We start from the raw sequence: 12920 nt of genomic DNA on the forward strand, positions 1-12920 counted from the left end.
AATAATATTGTAAAATGTTTACCACCTATTCACTTTTAATTTGTTATCATGTATGGTGGCACTTAAGCCTCATAAAAGCAAAGAGGTTTCGTAATCCAGGTGTTATGTGTTACTTTTTAATTTAACCAATAAAAACATATATTTATACATATATTTATTATAAATTGTTAATTGTAACTAAACACGATTGACAATTAATGAATTGTTAATTGCTAAAACTACAATGAACAAATACAATTGATTAATTGCTATGGTCACAATTAATAATTAATCAATAGTTAATCTTTAGTTGTTTTTACAATTAAACTTTGCTCAACACAGCCCCCACGCCACGGACATATGCATTTAACTATATCTAAAGTACATCTTAACTAAAACTTAAAATAATAACATTCACCGTCAAACAACTAAACGCTTACGCAAGTCTTTTATACGAAAAACACAATAAACTGAACAAACGTTAAAAGAAATGTAAGAAATAATATCTACTTTACATCTAACAGATACAAAGTAAAGAGTCCTTTCCCTAATGTTATATACATGTAGTACAGACTTGCAACACAATATTATACGAAGGGGTCCCAACAAAATTGTTTCCAGTTATACATTAAGATTAATCTGCTCTAACGATACGACACAAATCGTAACGATAAATCGTATGTAAAATCTTTTCGATTTTATAGTTCATAGACGCACATCATTAGTCTGAACTGTGCAAATTGTTTCCTTGGGGTGAGTTCGCCCTGCACTATTCTTATATATCAAGAACTGTAATAAACTGCAAATGTAAGTATTTATAAATAGTTGTCACTCAACTACAAAACTAAAGGGTTGGTTATAAATTATAATGTAACCAAATAGTGGAAGTTGCTTGTTTCAGGATCAACTTTAAATGCGCTTTTTTTGTTTTCGGGACAGTCCGTATTTTGTTTTAAAACTAAAATAATATACCGAAAAAATGAGTAAAATAAAAGGCATCAAGAGATGGAAAGTGATTCACATACATATAAGATAAAAATGTTTAGACTACGAAATAAAACAAATATATTTTATTATTAATGTTTAGGCAATTTATTTTTGAGTCAATTGTAGTGAGTTTTTTCTTGTTTTCATTCTTTAAGTTTTGTTTTTCAACTTAAAGCAAAGCGGTGCGAATCTTTAGTATACTTTGAAAATGGTTAAAAGTATTAATTGATTGATCTATAAACTGGTGTACGTATGGATATTAACGTAAAAAATATGAAATTATAGGTTATTTTTTAATCTTTATGTGAGGACCTTTGTCGTATGTTACGACTGGCGCTCCGTACGTACACATTGACAGGCGCCTCTATAGGCCATTAGAATATACAGTTTTATATAAAATTATTAACGTGTTAACAACAGATCATATTATACACTATGGTACGTATTATAATTTTTAAATTCGATTAAATGTAACGTTGAAAGCAGAAATATGTTATATAAGTTTATAAACATTTTTACGACGGTACAGGTGTAGACATTAATGTGGACACTGAAAATTGAGAGATAAGGAGTGATGTTAAAGGCTATAATAGAATATTCATCGTCACCAGTGGCGCGTGCGGTCCGGGCGGCGCGTGTCCTGCGTGCGTGCGCGGCGCTCACCGCTCGCGGCGCTCGGTGCGCGCGGGGTGCGCGGGCGGCGCGTGCGCGGCGCGCGGCGAGCGGCGCTCCGAGCGGCGCTCCGAGCGGCGCTCCGAGCGGCGCGACCTGACCACACAAGCGGGATTACGTACACTGCGCGCGGAACCTGCGACACATTCTAACGAATGTTCAATGTTCACTCAGGCGCTCTATATTACACTGTCGACATCGATGTGGTCATTCGACGAAAGTAAACTATATTACTTTAGATTAATTCGATGCAATTTAAAATATTTCTATATTGTGTTAAAAATGTAATTTTATTGATTTCAGTGGCCCTTAATGGACATTCAGACAACTTAAAAAATAAATAACACATTAGTGTATTCTCGCGTATAGCCAACACTCATACTAAGAGTGTGTGGCAGTTGGGAGATGACGCGCGCCCATCCTGTTCTTGGACCCGAGACTCCTCGGAGCTCGCGTGCGGATTGTAACTACATTCAATAATGTAACGGAGTACCACACGACGCTATCTATAACTTTAACCTACTTGATACTCCATATAATACAACAAATATTTTCTTACTAATATAATACACATCGCATTATAAGTTCCCATGGAAACTATGCTGAGTCTAGTGTACTGTTTCAACACGAAATGTCTTGCAATAATATTCAATTAAATTCAATTATATCTGAGTCACAATACCTGGGGCTATCGCTCCGTTTCCTGCGATCGCGGTCGGACGAGCGGCGCCGTCGCTTGTCGCCGTCGTCGGACGAGCTGCTCGACGAGTCACGCTTCTTCTTCGCCTCTGTTCGTATCCAACATTATCACATATGAGTTAACCGTGTATATTCCTTTCCCGTAAAAACTACCGTCAAAATATCAAATTGTCAAGTAACTTGTATTTTCTCATTGACAATCGAATGGTACTGATATTTCAGACTTGTTATATTTAACGAATGTGCTGTCGTTACCTGCGACCGCCTTGCTCTCTCTCTCCCGCTGACGAGACTTGATGAGCCTCACGATCTCCATCAACTCCTTGCGGGCCTCGTTCCTCTCTTCCTCCTAATAATAAACATAAAAAAATATGACTATAAATGATTGGGAATCAACTACTTTTATATTGTTTATAGTAATTATTTAAAACCCCATTGGTAAATACTTATATACCTATTATAACTACTTGGGTATTGGGCTGCGATTTTAAGTACATATATGCCTATTATAAGTGTCTTGTGGCGGTTGGTATGTACTTGTGTAGCTATTGAAATGAGCTCAAGTCACCCATAATACCGGAATAAAACAGAAAGCCTCATCATTACCACCTTCTTCTTGTCGATGTCTAGAGAGGCCACGTTTGGCTTTTGTTCGCGTTTCGATGACGCGGAACGGGAACGCTTGCGTTCTTTGGACTTCGGCGATTTTGACCTAGAAAAGATTTTATTTATCAGAATCTAAATAGTTTAATATTAAGACATTTATCTGAAGACTAGCACTGGGCCTGCGAGTCGCATTACTAGAAGTGATCACATTGCTCGTAAACATTTACAGCACCAGAAGTAATCTGAACGAGTTGGTTATTTTTAGATAACATTGTTTGTTTTTAGTGCATCTGATATCACAGCAGTACTGTTCTTACAAATCAGTTTTCTGTAAGACTGCAGCAAAATTGTCATCAAGTGACTACCAAAATATACTACCGCATAATTTCTAATGTTCTCAAACTGATAAGTATGGATCACAACTCACCTGTCTTTGGAAGCAGTCCGCGATCTCCTCCGCTTACTCTTATCGTCTTCTACTCTATGTTTGTCTTCACTCCTCTTCTCTCTCTTTCTGTCCTTCTCCGTGGATCTATCTCGCTCCCTCTCCCTCGACCGATCTCGCCTGTCACCCTTGTTATTGGATTTGTGTTTATGTTCTCTGTCGTCTCTAGACTTGAAGTAGCGATCGTCTCGTTCAGATAATTTACGACTCCTTCCAGATTCTTTTTCTTCGGATCGCTTACGGGATCTGTCAACAGACTCGGATTTTTTCTTGTATTTGGCACTATCTCCTGAATATTTACGACCTCTCTCGACAGATTCGGAGCGTTTACGATATTTGTCTGTTTCCTGATGTTTGCGGCCTCTGTCATCAGTTTCGGAATACTTGCGAGCCCGGCTGTCCTTATCTTCAGAATTTTTGCGATCTCTGTCATCGGATTCAGATTGCTTGCGAGCCCGGTCGTCAGTCTCAGAGCGTTTCCTTTCTATTTCGGGATACTTACGGGCTCGGTCCTCCGACTCGAATTGCCCGCGGTCCCTTACATCTCGCCCATCCTTGCGGTTCCTGTCGTCTCGCTCGCTCCTGTGCCGTTCGCGCCTGTCTTCTTTCTCTTTTTCCTTGTGTACCTCCTTGTCTTTGTCGCGACGGTCTATCCTTTCTACACGTTCATCTGTCCTGTAGACAATGTTTTCGAATATGAAACCAACAGTAGTAAGTACATAAAATGATGCAGTCATACGTCTGTGTATTAATTAATATGTCGTCGCCAAAGTCAAAACTACCTCTTCTTCTTGAGCTCTGCAAAACTTTCTCAATGTTGTATATTTAGGTACTGCATATTTACCTGACATCTCTCTGTTGTTTATTCCTGTCCCTGTTGAAAGTGCTTCGAAGCAGACTGAAGGGGTCGTAGCCGTCTTTGGGCTCCTCAGGTGCCGCAAGTTTGGAGCTCGAGCCGAGGCCCTCAGACACGTTAGCGACGGCGGAAGGCAGCTTGGGAGCCGCATACCCCACCGTAGAGACGAGTCCCTCTCGCCGCCGGGTATCACGCCCATCCCTGTGAACAAAACTGTAGTGCTGGGACCGGTATACAGACATTATTGGCAGCTTTAAGAACAGTCATATGAGTATCTCATAGCGTTGAGACATAATAAATATTTATGAATAATTCTAATTTCGAAATGTTTTGTACAAATAAAAATTAGTTTTCAAACGCAATTTATAATCACAAGTGGTTACGATCTATTATGCCATCTATAGTAAACGTCACAAGCCATGAGTACAAATAAAATGTGATGAGAGATCGCGCCTCGCATACGTATAATAGGACAAAAGTATACAGCCGCATGACACGTTAGCCAACGACCACGAGCATCGACAAAGGGACCAGACGCACGTGGACCATTGAAGAGTGTAGTCATGGCTTGTGCTACTGTTACATTTAAGAATTATATTGTCGGTAGGTCAGTCAGATAATAAACGCTGTACTAGAAGCACATGATTGATTTGTCAGCTACTATACAATGACGTAAAAGCGGCGATAGCCTAGTTGGGTGTGGAACGGACTGCCGAGACGAATGTCCGCAGGTTCAAATCCCAAGTGCACACACCTCTGACTTTTCTAAAATTATGTGTGTATTCTTTATGAATTTATCATTTGCTTTAACGGTGAAGGAAAACATCGTGAGGAAACCTGCACATCTGAGAAGTTCTCTATAGGAATTTCGAAGTCTACCAATCTGCACTAGGCCAGCGTGGTGGACTAAGGCCTAATCCCTCTCAGTAGTGTCGGAGGCCCGTGCCCAGCAGTGGGTCAGTATATAGTACAGGGCTGATATTATTGTACGATGTCGTGGTGTCGTGCGCTACAGTAGGCAGAGTGCGGTACCGGTGCTCGTCGTGCTTGGGGTTGACGCCGAGCGCGCGCGCGAGCAGCTCGGCGCGCCTCCCCGCCGGCCCCCCCGCCTGCCCCGCCGCCCGCACCCCCGACCACTCCGCCTCCGCTGCGGCGCCGCCTGCACACACAACTACGTTTCATACAACACTCGTAACTGCGAATCACACGCACACAAACACCTCTCCCCCTTACCGCCGTCATGTTCGATGTCCTCCTCGAAGTCGAGAGCGTTATAGTCGATCTTCTCGTGCCGGGAAGTTTCTGGAAACGAACAATATACATGGTATAATGGTACTGTTCTCGGAAGATTTTCTAATATGATGTGGACAAAACATTTTTTGACTATTTTTGCATATCATTACTTGAGGCAAATTGTCCAGAAATATAAAAAGTTACTGATTACCGATTGTAGTGTCACATTCCCCCTCTTCTTTCTCTCCAGGTTTTTCCGGGGTCCCGCCGCCATCTAAAATGACAATAAAAATAAATAAAAAATATTCAATATATTTCCTACGATTTATAACTCTTATTTACAGTTATTTAAAGGTAACATTTAAAAGAACAATTATTGCATAATATATATTTAATATAAAAATATACATAGTGTCACTATTGTGAGACTTTGAAATATATATATTTTGATATAATAAATATCCACACATTATTTATGTGTATTTATTATTCAAACCAAACATCAAAATTAATATATTAATATGAAAAATGTATATAATAATTAAAACTTCATGAGTAAAGAAATTCAATAATTTTTTTATAAACCTCATATAGGAGAACCAAAAATAAAAAAAAATGAACCAAAAACAAAAATATAATAAATTAACAATTAAAATATCTTCTTGACTGCCTCGGTGGCGTAGTTGTATTGCATGTCCGGTACAATAGCGCTCTGAGGTCCTGGGTTCGAATCCCGGGTCGGGCAAAGTGATATTTGGGTTTTTCTGCTCAGTATCAGCCCGGAGTCTGGAATTTGTGCCCGATATGGCGATAGACTCGCCCCTTATCACATCATGGGACGAAACATACTTGGCGAAAAGTGGGTGCCCTAGTTGCGCCTCTGCATACCCCTTCGGGGATAAAATGCGTGATGTTATGTAAGTTATGTAAAATATCTTCTTATCTCTTAGTCGAAACTTATTTTAATATTTGTGCATGATGAGGCAATTGTTCTGATGGAAGGATCTGTTTGTTTCCGGAACACCCTCCATTACTAAAACTGCACATTATCCTCTGAAATATCTTAAATTATTAAGTGTCACATTTTGTGGTTCGACATAATTTTAAGTAGTTTAGTAGATTTTCAGTATGCAAGACTCCTGGATAAACTTGCGGCGTAAAGGTTGACGCCACTTTAGAGGGACAGGTGGTTGCGTTCCTCTATAGTAGGGAAAGATTTCCAGTCAGGCAGATGTTGCGCCTGACCGGCCGAATCATCTTGCGTGATGCGACAAATCACTATAGTTGTGTCAATACCACATAGGTCTTCTCGTAGTTCCATTGATGTAGACGAGATGGCGATATGTCTACTACTAATTGTACAAACTTTTATTATTTTGTCGAATTCTGCCGTGAAGCAACATGTTGCGATTAAATGACATTGATTTCTTATGTTTACACGAATGTTAGACAACAAAATTAAACTATTTTCGGATTTTATTGCGGTTTCAATATTTTAGTTTACTCCCGACGTTTCAAAGACTTTGCAGCCTATGTGGTTACTGGGAAGACGCCCGGAAAAATCCGATAAATAGTATCATTTTAAATGACATTGTATTGAATGTAATTTATACCAGCTTCGTCAATAATTACCGGCTTTAAGTTAATCTCAAAAAGTTTCATAGTTTTTATAATCAGTAATAACCATAGAAAACAAGCTTAAGGGTTGTATTGGTTGTAACTTTAAGCCGATCAGAACGTGTCAACATAATGTTGAAAATAATCATGTAATAATGTGAGCACACTATAGCGTGGTGGAGGATTTTATACGTTACTGTAGCTATTTTAATAGCCTCATCACACTGACGACTTGAGAGCGATCGCATAGCGAGACGAGAGCGCAGAAATTTCGCCGTAAATTCGCAGCCGGCGCGTGCGCAACATTTTCGTTACAAATAGTACTATGGATGCCATTTTGTAAACATTCATACAAAGACCCTTTTCTTCTAGTCTTAAATAATTTCGTATCAGAATACAGTAACATCAAGGTTTACTTGTGGGAATGCATTATGTTAGTGTGTGTCCGACACGTGTCGGGGCAACTCTGGCACTGGGTGCAAGTCGCGATAGCCTCGCTATGACTTCTACTACGAATCGCCAGGGTGACAGCAGCGTTAGGTACAAGAACCCCTCTCCCCGGCGGTGGTGTGCATCCGTACTGACCGCTGGCGGGCGCGCGGGGCGGCGCGCGGGGCGGCGCGCGGGGCGGCGCGGGCTCCAGCTGTTCCCTCTCGCTGCGCTCCTGCTCGGCGCGCTGCAGACAACAGGTTGTATCGTACAGCCAAAACTAACCACTGAACCTACTTGTAGCCAAAGGCACGAGTCGTGAGCACACCGGTGATTGGCCAATTTGACATCTTACTCGCGGATGTACAACACGATTGATTCCTAAGTCGATTCTCATTATCTATTAAGCTTACATACACAATGAGGCTACTGTATACTTTCATGCAATCCATTCGTAAACTTGCTCGCCCCCGCCACTTCCTCTATGCTATGACTTGTCCCGATGACTACTCCTGGCGATACATTACCTCGAACTCTGACAGTTTGATGATGCGCCTCTGCGCCTGGCGCCAGTGCGGCGGCGTCACCGAGCGGGACCGCGACCGCGACGGCGTGCGGTAACGCTGCACACAACAAGTTACAACTACATACAAAATTTTTACATTATTTCACCACATAAATTAAATTCAATGGATTCACTCTATGCCAAGAAAACATTTTATTAAAAAAAGAAAAATATTACAAAAAATTTAAAATTTCAACTCACGAAAACGCCGCGTCCCTTTATAATCCTACCGCTGCGCGTGTACGCGTGCCGCTCCCTCTCGCGATACCTCATCCTGTACAGGGTACACAAACATACATAAATACAATATCACTTGGCTTTGTATATAACTATGCAAATTTTATTAAATATGTTTTATATAGGTAAAGACAAAACTATTGCTTAGTTCCAACCCAGCATGTTTGTTTAGCCATAGTACATTTTGTCCATAGAATTAAAATAATAGTCCATGATGATGACAATAGTGTTACTTACATTAAAAACTGAGAAAAACTGCAAAATTAAAACAATGGTTACGGCCGTAATAACAATACAAAATTCACATTAAATACATATTATAAAACTAACAAGCAATTCTAGATAGTTTTTTTTTCTCATTATCACTAATTGGTTACATCAACAATAGGGGACCGGCCTATGCTTGATTTTGTACATTATTCTATATGTAATGGTTAATAATACGAAAAAGAAGCACTCTAGCGAAAACAGCATAAAGATTGGTTAAAAAATGAGCGAGTAATTCATATTTAAAATATTGTAATGTGCAGAAGTGGGCGCGATGTGGGGATATCGCTTCATCTCTTTCTTTCGCACGCGTCGTAATTCCCGATGACGTCACATGTGGGTATTTCATCTCTTTTCTGTTTCTTATTAATTACCCCTTCCACCGAAATTCAACGACTTATAACTTGTTGATATTTTACCCGATTTTAATAATTCCTTCTGTGTTATAATTTATATTATGTAAATATTTCATAATAGTAGGGAACAAAAATGAGTCCGGTACCCTATTACGATTTTTTTTATAACGTCTATTTTTTGTACGAGATATGACTGTGTCCAGCGCATACCTTTCTCTATCTCTCCTAGGTTCATTCCTCTGATCTAAATCCCTGCCACCTCGCATGAGGAACCTGTTGGTGGGTATATCCGGGATCTCCCGCGGATCTATCTTGGATGTTTGGACCAGGGGATGAGCGGGAGCGTCGAGTATCTCTTCCTCATCACCTGATGGCGCTGAGTGGTGCCTGATGTAAAAAAAAAATACAACGTTTAACATTATGAAACGAAATTTTATTAAGGCGATACCTCAAGGTCCATTTTCATACATTTTGTTTCGGCTTTAATCTGGGTAACTAAACAAGTATTGGCAAGTAAAGAATTTAAATTCACGTCAAGTTAGTGATTAGTTCTCGCAGTTGAAAGAAAAACGTAAAAATAATTAATAATCATGGATATTTCTGCCTTTAAAATTTCGTCATATTAAATTTTAAAGGCCGAAATATCCATGATTATTAATTATTTTTACGTTTTTCTTTCAACTGCGAGAACTAATCACTAACTAGACGTGAATTTAAATTCTTTACTTGCCAATACTTGTTTAGTTACCCAGATTAAAGGCGAAACAAAATGTATGAAAATGGACCTTGAGGTATCACCTTAAATAAAAACTATCAGTATACCTTTTCTTTTTCTTTTCTTTCTTATCTTTCTTCTTCTTTTTATCTTTCTTGTGGGACTTGTCTGAATCATCACCACTCTCTTCTTTTTCTTCCTTCTCTTGCTTGCGTTTTTTACCTGTGAATAATATGATGTCTATTATTTTTAACCCCCGACACAAAAACAAAGTTAGTATAAATTTAAGGTATGTATTTGAATGCTTGCCTATGGCAATGTAGTTCCCACAGAAAGGGCCGATAATGATGGGTTTTTTTGTCACAAAGCTGATGTGATTGAGATGATTTTTAACTATAATTTATAAAGATCTATTCAGACATATGAATTTATTGGTTTCACACATCTGCTATGTTTACCACCAGGTGCAGTGGTCACTATGCTGAGGCCGTATAGAATAACAAATGTACTGACCGGTGTTGAGCTTGACGAGTTGTCCACAGTTGTCGACGCGCACGTCCTGCAGCGGGCGCGCGTTGCGGTCCACCGGCAGCGTCTCCAGCTGCCGCACCAGCGCCGCGCCGCTCACTACCGCCCCGAACACTACGTGCACACTGCACCACACAACACATTTATACTCCTGGCCTGTTTACCATTCGCTGGACACATATTTATAAGAATATGGGCAATAATATTTAGCAAATTAGTTCATAAACACGTAAGGACTTTGATATTACCAACTATAAAAAATAGTTGATTATTTCCACATTAAAATTGAAAAGCTCTCAAAAAATTCAGTTACTATAAAGGTTTACTTAAACATAAGTTTAGAACATAACATATAGATACTCACTTGTCGAGATGCGGCGCCGGCTGTGTTGTTCTACAACACACAGAACAGAACAAGAATGATAGCGGGCGCTGCTCGGGCGCCGCCCCCCGCCGCTCTACACAACGCATACACACAGGCTCGGTCACTGCGGGCCACGCTCGGTAGCCGCGCACGACCAGAGCTGCAACTCAACACGCCTGTACACCTTTACACTCATGGACCATCTGATATAGATATTATGCTATTCAATAAAATGGCTAACTGCATTATTTTTTAATTATGTAGGTTTATAAAAGTTCAAGATTAATGTACACTTTATTCATACATAAAAGTAAAATCCCAGGGCATATATATTATAAACCATTGTAGTTACTTTGAAAGTCACACTCAAGAAGATGAAGAAAAAATATATATCCAAAATGTTTAGTTACATAGTTTGTGACTTCTATTAAAAATACAATGCAACATTTAACAGAAATTGGAATACTTAAGAATCATACTTTCATTCGAATGGGAAAATGTATAGAAAGATTGGAATAGAAATAGTAATTGCCTATGTTTCAAATGGAACACCGATCTGGATAAAGCAAGTTTAAGCATGACAAAACCAAATTCTTTTACAACCAATGTATTGAATTATTGTATCTTCCTAAGAGTATTTGTGTACCTATATCTTACCTACATCCGTTGTTAAACTTACATAAAGAACTGTGACCCGTTGGTGTCCTTGCCTCTGTTGGCCATGGATAAAAGAAATGGTTTGTCATGTTGTAACTCAAATGTTTCATCTGTGAAAATAAAGTATGAAGCTTTGACATTTGTATCTAAATAGATAAAAACCTTATTGCATACTTGGCTTCAAGCTGGCATAATTATTGTTTCATTCATTGAAAGGGAAATACCTTATTATATACAATTAAAACTCCAAACAAGTTACGCTATTCTTAGTTTACTAATATTAAAAACATGAATTTTGTGATATTGTTTACATGTTTGTTAAAAGTAAATGCAGAAACAACTAAACAGATTTGCGCGAAATTGGACACAAGGATGAAGCAAGTCCCAGATTAACACATAAATGCAAATTTTGTGAATGCAGTTAATATTATGTTACATCTGATCAGTAGTGCACTACACTGTTACAAAATATTTATACAGGTGATGCTAACATTATAATCAACACAAACTTATGCACTTCAGCTCCTCAGTACCCTATCCATCAAGATTGACAGAACAGAGGTACCCACACACAATGACACTTGTGACCAATTTTAGATTTATATCAACATCAGCATTCAGCATTGTCAGAATATTACTATTTACCTTCAAAGGTACCACCGTAGATGGACTCCCCGCCAGTCCCATTGGCATTGGTAAAGTCTCCTCCTTGTATCATAAAGTCTTTCACCACTCGGTGGAACACCATACCCTGGAGAATGTAAATGTGGTGTAATGACATTGGACTAATGATGTTTGTAATCAGATGCATTTCTGATTTGTGAAAACTTGTTAACATACTGCCAGGACAAAATATTACTTCAATTAGTGTAGTCGTTAACAAAATGTTTCCAAGCTTCTTATGTTGTTAGCAGGGTCCATAACTGGTCTGTGATATAAAATTAAACAATTTTGTTTACCGAAGGAAAACATCCATAATATTATTATTATTGAAATAGTAATTGGCACTTTTTATGGAACTTTGTTCACATTTAGATCATTTTAGAATCTTAGAGTAGGATTCTCACTATGCATTAGGTAAATCTAGTAAATAGATATTTATGTCCATGCCCACGCCTTTGGAAGTCAATAACAATACCTATTGAGGACATCTAGGGGGGCTAAAATACCATGATCTTAGAATATAACCCAGCACAACTACTAACCTTGTAAGTGAGCGGTTTGCCGGTGTTCTTCCCGAGCCCCATCTCCCCGGTGCACAGCTCACGGAAATTCTTAGCAGTCTTCGGCGCCACATCGTTGAATAACTCGAACACAATACGTCCTGAAGGCAAACCCCCAATGGATATGTCCATAAAAACCCGGTCCCGGGGAGGCTTCTCATCCCCGTCTACAGTCATTTTAGCAATTAAGAACTTGTTACACCTCGTTTAAGAATTTATATTGAGTAAAATTATAGGAAATAATGGAAAAATACGAATATTTAGCAGAGAAATGCCAAAATCCAAATGCCAATTTTTCACGCGACGAAACGTAATAACGGCTACACATACTCGGCAACTCGATAGTTATGGCGAACGTACGTGAACACTTGATTGACGAACGTTCTCTAGTCACATCTCTAGCACTAGTTATGAATTGTTAGTTCTATTCAATTAAAAGGAAATAATTGTAAATTATTAATTCCTATACAAAAAGTTATAAACCT

At 39.0% G+C, this 12920-nt stretch overlaps 1 protein-coding gene across 1 annotated transcript; it reads right to left on the reverse strand.

Annotated features, from left to right (window-relative positions):
* Positions 1 to 1725: 1725 nt before the first annotated feature.
* On the reverse strand, positions 1726 to 12778 carry LOC115447904 (peptidyl-prolyl cis-trans isomerase G). Its single transcript, XM_030175193.2, has 19 exons — positions 12418 to 12778; positions 11858 to 11963; positions 11235 to 11322; positions 10556 to 10585; positions 10177 to 10316; positions 9771 to 9885; positions 9159 to 9335; positions 8290 to 8362; positions 8051 to 8146; positions 7680 to 7770; positions 5689 to 5751; positions 5478 to 5546; positions 5277 to 5415; positions 4233 to 4445; positions 3371 to 4063; positions 2944 to 3049; positions 2593 to 2686; positions 2321 to 2426; positions 1726 to 1774 (listed from the first exon to the last, which is right to left on the reverse strand). Exons 1-19 carry the CDS (start codon positions 12610 to 12612, stop codon positions 1753 to 1755), a joined length of 2616 nt encoding a protein of 871 aa, XP_030031053.2. The 5' UTR covers positions 12613 to 12778; the 3' UTR covers positions 1726 to 1752.
* Between the last annotated feature and the right edge of the window lie 142 nt (positions 12779 to 12920).

This window comes from Manduca sexta, chromosome 21 (genome assembly GCF_014839805.1).
Source record: "Manduca sexta isolate Smith_Timp_Sample1 chromosome 21, JHU_Msex_v1.0, whole genome shotgun sequence".
NCBI lineage: Eukaryota > Metazoa > Arthropoda > Insecta > Lepidoptera > Sphingidae > Manduca > Manduca sexta.